At 36.8% G+C, this 20,042-nt stretch overlaps 1 protein-coding gene across 1 annotated transcript; it reads left to right on the top strand.

The window, feature by feature from the left end:
• Window positions 1-359: 359 nt before the first annotated feature.
• Window positions 360-14,647, top strand: LOC142356582 (uncharacterized; the record flags this gene model as incomplete). Its single annotated transcript, XM_075408447.1, has 2 exons — window positions 360-1,137; window positions 13,347-14,647. Coding segments are annotated over 2 exons (2,079 nt in total), but the record flags the coding sequence as incomplete, so codon positions are not given.
• Between the last annotated feature and the right edge of the window lie 5,395 nt (window positions 14,648-20,042).

The following is a 20,042-nucleotide window of genomic DNA, read 5'->3' as shown; positions in this document are numbered from 1 at the left end:
ACGATTTGCAATAACAACATGATTAGAAAGTCTCTGATCGCCCGAAGTACCAACTTAAAGGACTTGGCGTTTCTAGATTACTATATGCACCAGCGACTTGAAATTCAAAACAGCCCGGATTTTTTTGAGGAGCGGTTTTCTTTTCCCTCGTAAGACCATATATATAATTGTCTACATGTATATCAATCTATATCTATCTATCTATCTCTATATCTCCATAATTGTAATAGATAGACCACCACCGCCTCCCCCTCCCCCCCCCCCCCCCCACCCACCGACCCACATTTTTAGTTTGCTCACTTACCCAAATGAAAACAAAAAGTTCACGCGCGAGTAAAGAAAACTGTTCCAATTTTCAGAACCCAACTTGTAAGAATATTTCGGGTGAAGAATTTCAATGCGACAACAATTTGTGTATTCCGAGAACTTGGTTATGTAATAATCGGTCCGAATGCGGTGATAAGTCGGACGAGAAGCCGAAATACGATTGCGAACATTTCGAGCCAGAAAACAACAGTAAACCTTGCGTTGGGGACTATTTTTTATGCCCGAACGAATCCACGTGTGTTTCGGCTTGTGATGGGGTCCAGGAGTGCACTGTTTTCCCTGGGTTTGACGAAACGGTCGAGGCGGGTTGTACTAACTCGTGCCTTGTGACTCTGCAAGCAGAAGAAAGCGAACAAAGCATTTACTCGCCGGGTTATCCTTACGGGTACACGAACAACCTGAAATGCAGATATACAATTGAAACTATCCCTGGTAAACGAATTTTTATAGACTTCAAGTTCTTTCATATCGAATATGAAACCAGCTGCAATTTTGATGTTCTGCGAGTCAAAGATGGTGATACAGCGTTAAGTCCAGATTTAGAGCTGAACGGCAGAAAAAAACTGTGCGGAAGTTTAAAAAATGATAAACTTCCGCATGCAACTTCAAAAGGAATCGTTTTGATAGTATATTTCACGAGCGATAGTTGGGTCACAAAAACAGGATTTCACTTGACCTACCGCAGCTTAAAACCTAAAAGATCTACAGTTTTCTGGCCGGCGTTTTCAGGCGGTTTTGCAGATGTTGGAGAGCGATTCCGACAACGAAGAGAAGCTGATGATTACATGATTACTGAGGAATCTGAGAGCGGTGCAGATCGAATTCAAATTATTTTCTAATTATCTTTTTGTTTTTTGTTTATTTCATTTTTTTGTTTTGGTGACAAAAACATTCTGGCAGACGGGTAAATGTGCCTAGGTATATCATCACCATCCATAATTTGATTTTTCTGCACCCTCATTCTGATTTATATTTTGAAGTCCCAAACAGGAATGATCTCTGATTAGACCATCCCTGTGATTAGATCAAAATGACCTTTGATCAGACTAAATTGAAATCGAAATTCGCAATCGAAATTTCTTCTGCGCACGAAGTGCTTTTGACACAACCACTGATTAGACTCAGATGTGCTCAAAATTTTCTCCCCGAAGCTCGAAATGCGCTCGAGAGGATCTCTGATCAGACATATTTGCGTTTTATTATCAGACTCAAGTGCTCTTGAAAAGGTTTACAAACTTATTTACGCATGATGAATCACTCATCACAGCATCAGGAAAAATTGCAAAGAGGGGGCTGCCAGATATCTTCAGCAAATGGCCAAGACTTACCCGGGTCCAGGTGTCAACGCCAGTAATCGCTAAAAAATGTAATAATTGCGGTGAACAGTTTTAAAATTTGCGGTTTTTAGCTCTAAGTGCGGTGAAGCAGTGAAAATGAAAATTTAATCCCTATCACCGCACATCTTGCGTCAATTCACCTGTAAAAAGCACTCATATTTTTTGATGTAAGGTTTTGTAATTTTGCTGTTTTAGTGGTGAAGTTTTTTTTCGCCACTTCCTGTTGGTAGTGGTGATTCATTTTCATTCACCGCTGAAGCTAAAAATTCGAAAAAAAACTACAAAAATAAGTGAAGGGTGGTGCAGTAGTAGAAAAAGTGAGTGACATTAAGTAGGTCAGATATTCTAACCAGAGTGCGGCAGTTTCTTTTTGCAAAAATTCCGCTCAATGCGGTGAAAATAAAAGCTTCGCCACTTAAAACAGCAGATCGTACAAAAATTCGCCGCTTTCAACGCATTCATTGCTAAAATTTGCTTGTGTTTTGCGTTGGAAAATATTTTTTTCTTAACGTTTATTCACTGCAATTCTTACTTTTTTGACAAACGCTGAAGCCGTGTAGTTGGTTTTTAATAAGCTAACCGCTTGTCAATGTCATCTTCGTGAGTTCATCGAAAAGTTGTTTTATTTATTTATCTCAGCCTTTTGAGAGAGTCTAGAGTATGTAGGGTCGCAATAATATTTCTTTGACTTTGACTGGTTTCTTCAGATATGAAAGTCTGCAAAACAGTTTTGGTCATTCGAAGTATTCTGTTTTTGTGTTTCCAGAAAAGCCAACCTTACAGAAAATTTTGGAAAATAAAAGTAACATTAATGACTGCAAACTCAGACAAGTTTTGCGCATGATTAATATCCCTGGTGTCAATCGGGCGGTTATTTTGCAAGACCTGGGAGATTAATGCAAAAAATGTCGCAAGACTACGCATCATCTTGCGAAATCATGCAATATTCTTATGAGATCTTGCAAGATAAACGTCCGATTTCCAAAAATTCTGCAAGATAATAGTTCAGTCAATGAAACGCCTTATTTTATAATAGAAAACTCGTTTAAAACATTATCAAAACTAAGCTGGAAGTCATTGGAAGTTTTAGTATTTCTCAAACAATTTTTGGAAACGGATTTTTCTTTGTTCAATGAGTTCACCTAATTTCTTTCTTTGGGGGCTGAATGGCTTTAAATTTGAAACTGCAATTTCCTTCATCCAAATTGTCAGTTGGTTATCTAGCAAAATTTTTGCAAAATGAGCTTCCGGATCTTGCATCTTGCAAGATATTTGTTATTTGCAAAACCTGAGATAAGCGTAAATTACAAGTATGTTGCAAGATTTTACATGATAACCGTTAGAGTTCATCTGGCAATGCACAGGATTGTCATATATTGCATATATTAAAGTATTGTACCAGAAGAGAGCCAATCCGTGCAGTGAATAATAGCGATTGTGAAAAATAAGAGCAGTGAAAGATAGTTGAGAATTGGACACAGTTGAAAAGGGGATTGAATTAAAATATGCTTGAACACTCTGCTTTTACCCAAAACGCACCCAACGAAAGAAAGGGAAAAGGAATAGATTTACCTTTAAAAACAAAAGATATGACATGGCGACAGAGATTAAAGCAGAAAGTTCTCTAAATATTTAAATAATTTTCACGGTCTTAAACTCACCAAAAACTATACGTTTTCTCTTCCGCATGAACATTTTCCTTAAAATGCAACAAACAAATCTGACATAATTGGAATTCCTTTTAACCATCGCCAAACAAGTGTTTATTCATTTATTTTGATTTAAATTACAAATTTTTGAATGGATCCGGAAAAAATTTTGCAAATGCAGTACCCAGAACCACCCGCACCACCAGCGCCGGGACCAATTATACCTGCAGCAGGAGTTGCTATGCATCATGCCCCTATTCACGGTAATCAGTCTTTACCAGTACCTTTTATTAAATTTAGCGGTTTATCCTCCGAGGATTTTGCAGTTTTTGAACGACAAATTAGAAGTTCCATTGGTCTTTCTGCAGTTGCAAATGGCCGCCGACATCATTTTCTACATCTCAGATTACAAGAGGAAGCGCTACAATTTTATCAACAGCTGCCAAATGCAGTGAGATCTGATTTCGAAGAGTTTTTGAGACAGTTACGAGAACGATATATCAATCCAGATCAAACAGCAATCCTTCGTCTTAGTTTTCCGGAAATAAAATTCAATACACAGTACGCAACACCAGAGGATTACTTGACGCATCTTCAAAGAGTAGCAGCCAGAGTCTTTCCAGTTAATCAACGAATTTCACGAGTAAGAGAGCAGTTCCTAAGTGGAATGCCAGCGACAATCCGACAAAAATTATACGAAATAGAAGAGCCAGCAATGACAGTGAATGATTTGTGCAACAGGGTAGCGCGAATTATAATGATCGAGAAATTAGTCCCTGAGAACGATTTTGCTACCGCGTTTAATGAAATCAATTCACAGCCAACTAGATCGGAAGATTTTATTTTTCTACAGGCCCAGCAACAATCTCTACAGGAAACCCAAAAAGCAATTGTTTCTCAAATAGCCCAAATTAGTTCCCAAATGAAAAGCATCGAAGTACAGCAACAACAAGACAAAGCAAACCCAACTCAAAGTGAGAGTAGAGGCAGTTACAACCAACAACAACAGAACTACCATTCCCGTGTTGGCTACCACTGTGGCGGTCAACATAATTCCAGAGGAAACGGACGAGTAATCTGTCGAAACTGTGGCAAAAAGGGGCATTATCAAAAATTTTGCTGGTACAGAAACCCACCGCAAAAAGAAATACACAAATACCTTTCGAACAGCAACAACACTCTTCTAGTGCGGTCAATCATTACTCTAATTCTACACAAAATTGAAAAAAAATTATTATACTAAACCATGAATAAATCAAAGGAGCAAAACCCACTGTTTTATATTCAAATTGTAATTGGAAACCTAAAGTTTGACGCTCTCGTCGACACTGGTTCCTTCACTAATGCCTTGCCGATGAGAATTTTTAACCAAATTGCAGACAGTATTTTATTCAAAAACTCAACGCCAACAACCGAAATTTACACAGCAACTGGCCAACACGAACGATGTCTATTCAGCACAGAAATACAATTCAGAGTCGGTCTAGCAGAATTCAAATCCCAATTTCTTGTAATCCAACGATTGAATACACCGATATTAGGAGCCCCATTTTTGTCAGAGAACAATCTTATGGCTGACATGAAACAAAAGTTACTTCTAACGCCCGATCTAACTTTTACAATTAACGAAAAACAACAAATCGATGGAAAGAAATCCGTTCGACACGAAGAACAAAATTTCAACATTTACACAAAAACAAAAACAACATTAGGCCCTTGCAAACAGGACCTCGTTATTTGTCTTTGTGCGTCCAAAACATTCGAATTAGCAAACATTATTGGTATTATAGAGCCCTTCGATTTCTTCGAACAAAATTCCGGAGTTTTCGTTACATCGTCATTGAACCGCGTTGATGACAAATATCAGGTTCAGATTTCATTCCTGAACACTAGTTCTAACGACGCGACCATACCAGCAGGTACAAAAGTTGCAGTCTTCACAGTTCTTACACCAAAACAAGCAAATTTCAATACTCATATTGACCCACAAATAGCAGCCTTCATTCAAACCAATCCAAATCTATCGGATGCAAAAAAATTGCTCCAATTGAAGGGAAAAAGCATGCCGATTCATTTTGGTTTAAAACGCCAGAATCATGCGAAAGCCCAGAATTGTTAACTGGAATCGAAAAAAGAATATATGATGAAATACTCGAGTGTAAAATGCAAGCAGCAAAGAACCCCTTGGAGAATGAGGTAGATCGCACTGAATTTCTTTCTCAGTTTTCTTGGAAAGACTCAGTTCTATCTGAACCTGCACGGAAGTCAGTATAAAAGCTTCTTGTCAGCTACCAGCACATTTTCGGTAAACTTAGATTTGGTGTAGGCTTGGCCTCGAATTTTAGTGTTAGACTGAACCCTGAACATGATTGCCCCGTCTACTCAGCTTGCACCCCAGCACCAATACACTTCCGAGATGATATCCTAGTAGAGTTAGCCTTGATGACATACTTTGGAATTGTAAAACCCCTAACATACTCGAAATACAACAGTCCACTATTCTGCCAATGCAAAGCTTCTGGCAAACTTCGCATGTTGATCGATCTCAGAAAGATAAACCATTTAATTCAACACGACTACGAAAGTTATAATTTTCCTATTTCAACATTAGCAGACGCTGGAACTCATCTAGCAGGAAAAACATTATTCACTGAACTGGATTGTAGACAAGCCTACCACTGCATACCAATGGCTGATGAACTGTCCATTCAACTCTTAGCATTTAATTTTGGAGCTAGGACCTACGCCTTTAGTCGACTAGCCCAAGGACTAAGTCGAGCCCCAACGGCTTTCTGCAGCTTTGCTCGACAACATTTAGACCCATGCATCGCAAAAGATATCTGCTAAAAGTACATGGACGATATTGGTTGCGGAGCAAGCTCAGTGAAAGACCTATTGGAGAAAGTTGATCAAATCTTTCAGTGCATCAACAAATTCGGGTTAAAACTCTCCCCCGCTAAATGTGAGTTCGGTGTTAAATCTCTCCAATTCTTGGGCAATCTAATTACGGCAAACGGTCTAACTCCAAATACAAATAAGGTGACAAAATTTCTGAACAATCTAGAAATTCCCGAGACCACTAAACAAGTGAAAAGGATTATCGGCTTTTTGCAGTTCTTCGGCGCCTTCATTCCGAAGCTGCAACAACATCTGCTACCATTTTACAAACTACTGAAAAACAACCAGAAATTCATCATAACGCAAGAGCATCACGAATGTCTCGATATTCTGAAGAAATCGTTAATCGATGCAACTAAAATGTCACTGCGGTTCCTTTTGAAGGACAAACAGTTCTCGATAATGACCGATGCCAGTATGCACGCAGCGGGATACGTCTTGCTTATCGAAGATTACACTCAAAAGGAAACAAATGAAGGGGAAAAATGCCAATAGGCACCCGTTATGTTCGGATGCCACGCGTTCAAGGAAGCTCAATTGAAAATGAGCATTTACTGTAAGGAATTTTTAGCTGTCTACTTTGCCTTGGAAAACTTTTGTCATCTCATTTGGGGCTGCTCAAAGAAAGTTGTTGTTCTTACTGACAACCAAAGCTTGATCCATTTCTTTCAAGCAAAACACATCCCACGTAATCTTTGGTTAATGGTGGACCGCATCATGTCATACGATTTCATATTGGGGCATATTCCAGGGAAGACAAATGCAGCAGCTGACTTTCTTTCACAAGTTCCTCAAAAACCAAACAAAGCAATTGAGCTAATGATCAGAAACACAATTCCAATCAAACAGATAGAGATTGAATTCAAAGCAAACTTACCACCCGAAACCGACGATTCAGCCCATTTCAGTAAAACTCCAATATTACCAAATGTTCAAGGCACGGGAAACTCACAAAGTGTGGTAAGTTGCCTCCAAAAAACAACAGGAAATAACAGCGAAATTGAATTTTATCAAGTAGTGGAAACAAACAGGGTCAACCTGCAAATATCAGCAATTGGTACTCCAGATCCACTTAACAATTTTGATGTCCCGGAGTGCACTAAACACCTCAAATTTGCCGAGGAACAGAAAAAAGACAGCGAAATACAACAAGTTCGATCCTGGATTCATAACCGGAAATCGTTGCCGAGAACGAATTACTTGACTGTTTCTCAACAAAATACATAAAACAACTAGATAGACTTTGTGTCAACAACGATATTGTGTATCTGAAATTTTTCAATCATGCTGGTCACGTTTCTCACAAACAGATCTTGGTCCCAAAACATCTTCGGCATGAACTGTTGTATCGCATACATAACAGCCCCGAAGCCAGTCATCGAGGCATAACTAAGTAAAACAAAAATTACTATCAATGGTTCCCAAAAAGAGTCTGCTAGAGCTTCTTGGAGCCAGAATTGGGATTATTATTCAGAAGAGTGAGATTTTACTCATTACCTATACCAAAGATCCACATTTTTTCACTTCTTCTTTATTCAAGTGATCAGTTATAATTTAACTTTTACAAATGAAAACTTATTTTAATTTGCCCATCTCCATTTAACCCCCTTTCAACCTTTGTTGGGACCGGTTCTCCGAAATAGCTCCGGAAAAACTTTGAAGACGAAATAATTCACAAAAATGCTTTTATTTTTACCATAGCCTATACAAATTACTTACACTCAACGTGATCCGCTTTTATCAGAATTTAATTTACATTGGAAATTTCAGATTTCCAAGGTCCTCTTAGTTAACCTCCGTACTTTCGTGGACCTATTTTTTCGATTAAACTTGTTATTTACTAAAAAAAAACATAAAAAAAACAAAAAAAAACAAAAAAGAAACAAAACAAGAGGCATAGAGTTCTTACCTGACAATGAAATTGTGAAAATTCTTACCTGTTCTTGTGACGCCTGCTCCATTATCCATATATAATTTGTAATTAGCAGTTAAAATAATTTTTAATAAGAGAATTTGTAATAAAGAAGACACGGTATTTTATTTGATTGCGATTGTGGTAACAATGGGAGTTGCAATTACTCAAGCCGAAATGTATTGAAAGGAAAATTTTGATTTCCAAAAAACAGCAAGAAGCAAACAAAAATTGACTAACCTTATGATGAAGAAGGGCCGGCACAAAAATTCAAACACTTTTTCTTCTTTTTGCTGAGTTTTCCTTTATTTGCCTCCATATCAATGTTACTGAAGTCAGCACCCATTTCAATTAGTGTTCTGAGGTGTCCAGTGGTTTCATTTTCTCTATAACTCATTATTTGCTGCCTGCTCCTGTATAACTTTTCATCCTCTTTTTCCAGCTGCTTTAGGTACTTTTTTGGGCCCAGCTTACCCAGTTTTTGCTTCCAGCTATTTCTATCTTTTTCCACAAATATTAAATAGCGCTGATATATGCGTTTTTGTGTACTTCCGACACGCTTCCCAACCACCCACAATTGTTATAACACCTAAACAGAATAAAACATATCCAATTTCCCTATAATTAACATCATTGTAATACTATGTTGTGTTTTTACGTCGGAATGGATCTCCGTTTCACCTGTATTAAAAGTGAGAACTGTGTGCACTGCTAATTCTGGCTGAATAATAACGTCCCCAGGCTGAACATAGTACCAAGCCCAGTTTTTACAGACACCGGTGCACTCATTTTCTAAATAAAACTTCAGGTCCTTTATGTTCTTCATTAACGTTTTCATTTGTTGCCCACTCCTTTTAGTTTTTGCGATTAGCCACAATTTTCTCCCACTGAATAAATTAGCAATTGAATAGGCACCCCCATACTCCACGTGAGGCAACGTAAACCATTCTTGATTCGTCATTAAAACATTCTCATGAATTTTGTTCAGTCCTTTGAATATTGAGCAGCTGGATGAACAATTTAATTTGCCCGACCACATTGAATTTCCCACGAGACCATACGCAAATTCATTAACATTGTTTTTGACATAATTTTCGAAATTCAACAAATTATTTTCCACGGATGCATGTTTGTCAAAATTTTGTAAATATTCCGAACTTGGAGTGAATATCTTTAAATTGAAGACTAAACTGGGCTGAGAATGAGGAGATAACTGAGACGCCGTTTTGCCACCAAAATTTACCACACTTAGTTTCTGTTCTTTCCAAGATGCATGAAAAGAAAAGTTACCACTTTCTAGAGATATATACGATTCATGCATCCATTCCAAGTTACTTTGTAACGTTATGTGTTCCATTTCTCCACAAAAGGAAGTTGCGATAGTTCATTAAGTATTTACGTTATCATTAGAAGGGTTACATATAGTGGAAATTGCAGATTACTTCATCCATTGCATTATTTTGTTGATTCTTTCACTCTGACATAATTTATCAACGTCATAAAAAATATTCCGATGACGCAATTTACCAACGTCACAACAGTTTTCCTATGACGCAGTTTACCAACGTCATCAAAATGTCCCGGGTTGAAAACAAAATTAATTACTTCACAAAAAATCAATTTTATTCAAAACAACGGAGAACCACAAATTATGGCATCTAAATTAAATAAAGTTGACCTCTCAGAACAATCTGAGATCCAGTAACAAACCATATAAATACCACCTGATCTTGATTAAAGCAAATTTAATTTTCAAATTTACCCTCAAATTCTGATTTAAAACAAATTTGATTTTGAAATTACCATCTGATTTTGATGAAAAGAATCAAAAATTCAGCTGAAACCTCCCTGAGTTATGGGACTTGTTATGAGATGAGCTCCTGTTACTTAGATGAGATAAGCTCCTGATACTTCCAGAAAAAAACAAAAATAGCTTTGCGAAAAAAGAAACAGATTACACCAGCATTTCATAATTCGTTTTGAAAATTTTTTTCAAATCTTAGAAAAAAATTGTTATCCTAATTGCCGGCAACAAATTTCTCTTCTTTATTCCCATCCATATTATGTTTCCTTGCATTATTTTCTATCACCATCAATTTCGTTTCATTGTAATTGTTCTGAAGACTTGGAAAACACAAGCGAGACTTTGTCACGATCTAGCATTTCCAGTCCTAGAAGAACTGGACGCTACAGATCACCTCAATTTCACCTGGTTAGTGACGAAAATCACCGAAGAACATGGAAACGCACTTACTGACCTGCATTCAATAAAAAAAAAGACATGGAAATTACTCTCGCCCTACACAACTACGCATCAAGTCAGTCGGAATTATCAAGGCAGAAACGCATTGCTCCCCTCTTTTTAGCTGGTGGGGCCGCTACAGTTGTTGGCGCTGGAGTTGGACTAGGCAGCAGGATAGGATGTGCTATCAAAGGAATTTTTGGTAGTTGTACAGAGTTTTCCAGGAGTGACAAGGAAAACATCCGAAAGGGCATTCAAAAAATGAGAGAAATTCAGGATGGATTCCAACAACTGACGACATCAGCTAACAAAAAGTTTTTCTTGGTCGGAAAACAACTGAATTCATTGAATGCAGTGACAAAACGCCTAACAGAACTTCAAAAACACAATTCATAAAAAAATTAGGCAGAATTCGATAGCATCAAAAAGAAGATGAAGGGTCCAACAAGTTGTGTTCGACGTCTACAACTGCGAGGGAAGGAAAATCTACAGTTCAGTGAAATTCTTGCCTGGTTACTGATGCTACAAACAGAAATAAAGAACTTCAGGACAGCAACTTACACATTCCGCTCAACTTTGTTTTCGGCGTTCATGACAATGACTAATGAGTTTCTTCCTATCTCGCTTGTCCCACGTGAACACCTTGAGAAAGTCCTTGTCTCTCTTCAACGACCATTGGGAAATGACGACCAAATGTTGAGCTTGGCAATACCAATAAACAAAATTTTCACGTACTATGAGTCAAAATTGCTGCGTGATGTCACAACCAATGATCTGGGACTAGTTTTCAAAATGGCAATACCACTAGCATCACGGGAGACCGTTCTCGAAGTTTACGAAGCAATCTTACTGCCTATGCCATAGTCAGAGTCCGACGACAATCTGGCCATGATGTGGCGGACGGAATCAAAATATATTGGGATCTCAAAAGACAGATCCAAAATAGCTCTACTTAATGATGAGGATCTAAATCATTGCATTGGATCGAGTGTTCATGTTATCTGTGATCAAGCGTTTCCCATGCTGAAAACAAGGAGCAGTTGTCTCGCAACATTATTTGTATATCATGACTCGAACACAGCTTTCAAATACTGCGACGTTGATTTTCAGCCTCTGCCAGTTCAAGAGAAGGCGATCAATATTGGGTATAGCTGATGGCTAATACTAGCAGAGTCCTCCAACTAACAACTCATTAAGTCGAACCACAGCGACTCGAACCCTCTCAACAGTATTTTTTTTCAAGGTTGCAAGGCATGCATTATGTCATTGAAATGTGGAGAACAAGTTGACGGACCAAACGTCTTGATGAGAAGCGACGAAAAATCTTGTGCGGAGATGCCTGCATCGCGAATTGATGTGAAGCTGCCCACAGCTATTGATCACTTATTCAAAACGTTACCACCTCTGCGCAACTTAGTGAACTACGATAATTCAAAACCGGCTAAAGAGGAACTCGTCTCAAACTTTCGTTTGGAGGTGATGAAAAATTCCGACATGCCAAAAAGTGACATTGAAGTGGAGCAAATTGCCCAACCTATCCTTACAAAACTGCCACAACTTAAGCCAATTTACGAGCAGCAGTTCGGGAGCACAATAAACTGGCAAATTTCAGCGAAAATTGGGATAATCAGTTTTATACTGAACGTTCTCCTGCACACTGCAATATCTTATTGGGTTAAACTTCGAGCAAAAGTACGTCGAATGCATCCCTTCAGAGTTAAAGAAAATAGACGTGAGATTAGATCTCGTCCTGTTGTTGCGGTCATCGAAAGTGACTATGAATTTCTACGAGCGAACCCAGAGCATCCTCTTATGCGGAAAACTTGTGTTTTTCCAATCGATGGATCAGAGTATTCAGCTGCGCAAGCGTCTGCACCTGACTCGTCCGAACTGGAAAACGCAACTTCGTTCAAACAACTACGGAAGTATATTCAAATACTCAAAGATTCCGAAAACGGAAGAAAAAATCAGAATAAAAATAAAGAAGACCAATAGAAACTACAATAACTGCTACGCAAAACAATTTCTCGAAGAGAAACAGAGAAATCAAATCACTTGACTTCCCACTCTCCTAGTTTATTGCTATTGTGTGTTTCAAAGCAGATTTTGCTGTATTTCAATGTAGATTTGGCTGTATTCGGAATGACTACATATAACTACAGCCTCTCATTTTCACTTTAGTTCTCATAGAGCAATTGCAACCCCCTTTGAAATTAGGTAGTATTGTGTGCTAATCAAGATTGAAAGTTTTTAAGTTTTGTAAACTGAAAAAATTAAAATAATGCTTAAGTGTAAAAAAAATAGCTTGAAAAATTATAAGTTTGGAAGTGCGAAGTGGTTGAAAAATGTAATCTAACAACGTATATTGAATACACTTGAAATTTTCAATTCAGCGTTGATACCAAAACAGAGCGGAAATTTTAATTAAATTAATATCTGATACCGATGATACCAACTTTGTGCGTGTGTGTTTAGATTTGCATCAGAGGTGCTTCTTTTCATTTAGAGTGGTAGTGTCATATATTGCATATATGAAAGTATTATACCAGAAGAGAGCCAATCCGTGCAGTGAATAATAGCGATTGTGAAAAATAAGAGCAGTGAAAGATAGTTGAGAATTGGACACAGTTGAAAAGGGGATTGAATTAAAATATGCTTGAACACTCTGCTTTTACCCAAAACGCACCCAACGAAAGAAAGGGAAAAGGAATAGATTTACCTTTAAAAACAAGAGATATGACAAGGATACAGTTTCAAAAAAAGAGAGAGCTGTGCGGTTTCAAATAATTTAGGAATTTGACTGATCAATTACATCCTAATTACATTTCATACTCTTCGTTGGTTTATTCTTTCTTTTAAAGAGATTTTAAGAGTATTTTTAACCATTAAGAACTTCTAGAAGTGTGAACAGCCTTTTTAAAAATTTGCTTCTTTAGAAACTAAACCAAAAAATGGCAAAGTTTGAATTCTATCATTGCAAGATCCCACAGATTACAATGATCAAAATGATTATGATAACGATAATGATGGTACCAACAATACCGAAAACGGTGATTATGATGACTATGATTATCAATACTACTACTATGCCTCCGATTACGACAATGCGCCATCCACTTTTTCCAACGTTGGAGCTTACGACTGGCTAGGCTTACACGACAGTTCAAATATGCCAGATTTTTCCGATTTCAAGTCTTTTGTCAAATTTGAGAGACGAGAAATCATCGGAAATGGACACCGAAAAGAAGACTTTATCGCTCAGTGCGTTTTTGACGGCTCAGGTTGCACAGTCGATCGAGATTTTCAAACAATTCAGAATCAAGACTTTGGAAACTGTTTCACGTTCAACTCAGCTAATGACGTCACAAAACAAAATGACGAAAACTTCAACGTTCGATCGTCGACTAACACGGGCTTTGCTAGCGGACTAAAACTGTCGCTATTTCTCGATAAAGATGAATATATCGGAGTACTTGGGCAAAATTCAGGAGCCAGGGTAACAATTTCAAATTCAAAAGAGTACCCCCATATCTCGACTGAAGCTATTTACATAAGTGCTGGGGCGGTGACGGTTATCACACTTAAACAAGAAATTATCCAGCGCGAAAAACACCCGTTCTCGAATTGTACCGAAAGTTGGCCAGACAATTTGAAATTCTCGAATTTCGCTAAGCAGTTTGCGTACACTCAAGATTTTTGCATTGACCTTTGCAAGAAAATAGCAATTGTTAAAAATTGCAACTGCAGTCAAACTCCGGAGTTTGAATTGAGTGATAAAGAAGAAATTCGGGCAAAAAGCGGAAATTTTTGCAACCCGTGGTATCCGCCGCATTATAAATGCGTTCAAAGTGTTCTGAGCGATATCGAAAAAGGGGTGAAGAAATGTCCGTGTGAACAACCGTGCAAAGAACGAGTATTGAACTTTGTCACATCGGTTTCCGAATGGCCTACCCAATCATACGCGCCGTATTTTGCGAGGTTGCTGCAACGATCAAGTTCAAAAATCCAATCTTTCGTGAGCAGCGCTGTCAATGACAGTCGAGGGCTGGATGCGGCTAAATTAAGCGAAATTCTGCGCAAAAATTTTGCCCGCGTTGAGATTCATTTTGAGGATCTCAATTTCTACAAGTTGCAAGAGAGCCCGAAATATATACTTGCTACACTTTTTGGAACACTAGGAGGGAATATGGGCTTGTGGTTGGGTTGGAGTGTTCTTATCATTTTTGAAATCTTCCAATGGGGGTATAACTGCTTATCAATATTATTTTCGAGGTCAATTTGATAAGTGAGAACATAAAAAAGGAAGCTTTCCCAATATAATATCCCACAAAATTATGGCGCTCTGTTAGGTGTCGTATATATGCTGTATTTTCTTGGGGGGGGGGGGTACTAGCTACTAATCTGAGGCTGTAATGGGAAAGGCTCCAAAAACATGAGAAGAAATTCAACTGCTTACCTTTGTAAACAGATCTTGCAAACTTTGTCAAAGAGTCGAAACAAGTTTTTAAGTAGCCTTTATAAATATGCTGTATTTGTAAATATCTTTGTAAATATTCAAATCTTGGGAGAATTTTGCGTAAAAATATTCGAGAGTTATAGAATAAGAAAATACGAAAACTACAAAAAAGATAAAATACGTGTTTTTATGCAAAATGATATTAATAGTAGCATATAGATAGTAGTGTGACTTTCATCGCTTGACCTGATTTGAAATTTTGGATGTTTTCAGCTAGAGGCCCTCAGTAAATTAGGTACCCCGCCACTTGTTTATGTTTATAAGCAATGCATGCATTTGAGTTATTACGAGGTTTGCACTTATTGCTTTCGTAGCATTAGCGCATTGATTCTAATGTGTAGATCATTTAAAATATAATTTATTCATATTGCATTTTTCGGGTTTCATACAAGGGTAGACTATTCTGACTTTCTTGAAAGTTGTTGCAAATGAGGGGGGGGGGGGGGGGGCGTTAGCTGAAAATATCTTAACTTTTTATGAATTCATTTATTAGCAGTGACTGATAAATCCATTTTAAAAAATATATAATTCTCAAAGCGTACGACGTAGTTTATATTCAATAAAATTAAACCATGAGGACACTACTAGGGTTGATAAAATTTTTAATCATAGAATATTCATGGAGCTTTAACTTCATATATAAAAATGTAAATCGTTGGTAAATCTACGATTTTGTCAAAAAAATAAATTCTATAACTACAACTTTTTAATTTCTTTGAAGTTCTAGGACTACAAATTGTCAAGACGAAACTTCAGCTGCAAATTCTTCATTAACCGTTAACGATAACTATTTCCTCATAACAACACACCGGAAGTATTTATTGTCTCTTGTGTTTTAAATGAAACCTCTTCAGCTTTTTAATACACAAGGGAAAACGATTTGCTTGGTTTTCTTGCAGCTCAAGAAAAAAAAATGGTATTTTTTTCCATGGAATATGGTATAGCTAAACCTAAAACAAACAATCTTTAATGGGACTTTTCAGAAAACACATTAAAAGAAAAAAAGAACGAAAAGAAAATACGTTTCATGGGAAGAGAGTCCCCTTAAGGAGCAAAAAACTGGGATTAAGAATACAAAAAACTTTTTTTCTTAGGCACAATTTTCAGCAAAAATTCCTAACAGACCTAGAGCAAGCAAAACCTCCTCAGCCGTGCAAATCTTCAAATTGGCAAACATTATGGAGAAAGATTGAACAACTTGCTGACGCAGAAAGCTAAAAGTTTTCTATAAAACTGCTTTTTTAAACATTAAACGAAAGTGCGAAATTTGAGAACCTGCCTGACCCATTTTAAATAAAAAACATATATGATCAACTTGCTTACCAAACGTGGCATAAATTTTTTCAAAGTTTTCGCACAGCAAGTTTTTCTTTATGACATAACTCACTGCTAACAACAAGCTACAAATATTTTTAATTTAATGAATATTTTGGACTATTTTTTTCCATTTGAATAATACCATTGTTCGTTGCTGGAAGATAAGGTTTGGGTTGATTAGAGAATTATAGATTTTTGAAAAAAACGAATCTTGATCACACTGTTTTCAACGGAAATTTGTTTCATGATCTCAAGGGGAACAAATTTTCCATTAAAACCGGGTCGCTTAAAATTACCAGTTTTTCTGCTCTTTTTTTGAAGTATGGTTTTACAATCCCCGTTAGCGTTTTTCAAAATTTGTTTAATCTTTTTAGACTTCGTGTATCAAGAGATCAACCCGGGTATACTTTTTGAGGAGTATTTAATGTTGTAGAATTCTGATAAAAACCATGTGATCGAACTCTTGTCTGAAGAAATTTATCATAATTATATGTGCTTTTACATCTATTCATAAGAAGGGCTACCTTAGAAATAGTCAGACAATTTTGTGAGGTATTCAGCAGTTGGTATTACTGACTGGCAGCCAGTGCTAAAAGAGAAGAGAATAAATATGTTGCATTGATTTTGCAGCTGTTCGTTATTTGCGAAGAAAAGCAAAAATAATTCTTGTTAAAATTTATATTGGATTGCCATTTATTATGGAATCTTTTTTACCTATCTATAAACTATCAATTAAAAAATGTTTTGTTTTTGGGTGCCATTGAATTTTTAATACTTGATATATCTTGCCTTGTCATGGTTAATCTTTCTTGGAAATCTTACCAAGATCTTGTTTCTTGACAATCATGCAAAGAATTTGCAAGTTCGTACATATCTTAATGTTTTCTTGCTAAGTACAATGGCAAGATCTTGGCAAGATTTACCAAGATTTATTATGTTTCTTATCAAGATGTACCAAGTTTCAGTTCACTGGGTTGAAACACAGAATTTAAAAGGAAACTGGAAGTGCATATAGAGAAATCTGACTTTCCAAAATCTAGTTCTGCACAGACCTGGATTTTATAATTTTTTTGTTCAAAATCTAAAAAGAGAAACACTATCTCGGCCAAATTGTTAGTCGGAAAAAATAACCGGTGGACTTCAAAATTTGAGGGCCGAGTATGTTTTGAAACAGCAAAACACAACTTATCTTCAATTCTATTTTCTATTCTTTTTGGGGTTGAATGATAGCATCGTTTTTTTATTAAGGTCCCATGATCGTTTTGGGACAAATGCACTATTGAATGTTTCCATTGAATTTATCTGACATGCCAAATTTGTCCAGCTGCAGGAACTTGTTTGCTCGAAGTGCTGAGAAAAAACAACAATGAACTGAAAAGGGACTATGGTTTTGAAAGAACTACTCTGTGGCAGGAAGCAATGTTCAATTTGTGTGAATAAAATATTGATCACATTCCGCTCTCCAAGCAATACTGTCCTCTTAGCTGCCGAGTTTTCAGGACATTTTAACGACGAATATCGTATTTAACAAGTCTCAAAAAGTGAGAGGTAAGTAAAAAGTTCATTAAGATTAAAACTCCACAACTCACATGCTTAGATGCACACATTCACACACAACGCCTACCAAACACACATATTCCAACACACTTACGTACACACACACGCGCAGACAGACACACGGACACATACATACACACACACATACTCACACACAAATACACACACACACACACACACACACACACACACACTCATAAACAGACACGGAGACGCACACGCACACACACATACATAGCAGAGAAAAATAAATGCGCAACAAAACACACAGACACAGACACACACACGCGCACACACGCACACAAAACACAAACACAGACACACATACATACGGAGAGACGCATACATGCGCACCAAAACACACACAGACACATACACACGTACAACCACAAACACACACACACACACACACACAAACACACATGTACTTACATACATACTTACACAGAGACACATACACGCGCACCAAGAAACACAGAAGCACACACACACACACACACACACAAACACACGCACCAGCACGCTCACACAGACATAAACACACACACACACACACACACTCACAAACAGAAACGCACACACTCACGCACATACACACGTACAAACGAGATGACACATGCATGTGCACCAAACCACTCACACACATAAATACTCAGAGACAAGTACACGCAATCCGAAACACACACACCACACGCACACTGCACGCGCGCACGCACGCTTAGACACACATACAATTAAAGCAAACAAACACACAAAAAACAGTCATGTATACCAGAAACAGCTACATACAGAACACACATAACCACACACTGATGATACACTCACACAAACACACTTATCAACACCAAATCACACGCAAATTTTTGTATACAAATACAAATTACATAAGAACAAATCCACAAAAACACACAAAAAACCTTTAACAAAAAAACGTTTTTTTGTTTACACAAGAAAGCCTTTTTTCAGTATTTTTCAAGTATATAATCGTTTCACATTCAATGTAACTGTCCAAAAATTTTTTCAATAAATGATAACGCAAATTAGATTTAAAGTCAAATTTAATATTTATATTTTTTAATTGAAGGAGTAGGCCTAGCTTTTTTATAACTTTTAGAAAAAGCATAAACCTGGGACTTTTTTTGACCTCACAAAGTTCTTACAATAACGGACTGTAGTTTTTGTTTGTTCTTTACAATCTTAAATTTCCGCTTGAAAAAAAAACTGTTTTTTTAATCAAGCGCTGGAAATTTTTCCAACTCAACAAAAAGTTGAGCATATAGCATCCACATACATACAAACAAACAAGCAAACAAACAAAATTACACATATATGTACACACACACTCCTCTAAAACACGCACATGCACACATATAAATATATATATATATATATATATATATGTGTGTGTGTGTGTGTGTATGTATGTATATAAATATATATATATATATATATATATATATATATATATACGCAAAGACATATACAGAAACATATAAAAACCCACACATATGATACACCCACGCATATGCACAAGTTAATGCATGATCACAAACTAAGTCATATGCACCTAAAAATACATAAACTCACACCCACACACGAATACACACAATTATTTGCAGAGACATATACATATGCACCAATACACACAGAAACATACACACAAACACACACACACATACAGATATACACACACACACACACACACACACACACACACACACTGACGCAGACACCAAATTACAAACACAGAGGCACATGCAAGTACACCAAAAACATGCCTGCACTCACGAACACACACACAGACTTGTTTCGATATATATATATATATATATATATATATATATATATATATAAACAAAAAACAGAATTTGCTGCTGCACAAAATAAGTGTGCTCAATATAAAAGCCCACGACTGTTGCCCTTTCTAAAATGAATACCTGACCTACTCTATTAGTTATAGGAAATGAAAGCAATTTTTAAGAGAATTTCATTTTGCAAACTGTTTGACTGAAAGTTGGATATTTACTTCGTTGATACTGCTTTTTCCATTCATGAAAAATTATTTGGTCCCTTGAAAAATCACTTACATTTCCAGGAAACAATTGCCTCCAATTCCAACAAATAAGTTATAATTTTGGCTAAAAAACTAATAACGTGCGTTAGCTTTTATCGAAAACTATTTTCTCGACAGTTTCTTTGAATTAAAAATGATCATTTATCTGCGAAAAATTGCTAATAATTACATACATTAGTGTGATTCAAACTAATTTAGGCGCCGTGGTAAGAG

The sequence above is a fragment of the Convolutriloba macropyga genome, unplaced genomic scaffold (assembly GCF_964194025.1).
Source record: "Convolutriloba macropyga unplaced genomic scaffold, txConMacr16.3 SCAFFOLD_4278, whole genome shotgun sequence".
Taxonomy (NCBI): Eukaryota; Metazoa; Xenacoelomorpha; order Acoela; family Convolutidae; genus Convolutriloba; species Convolutriloba macropyga.
Note: the sequence above shows the minus strand (reverse complement) of the source record. Positions and strands in the feature narration are given on the sequence as shown.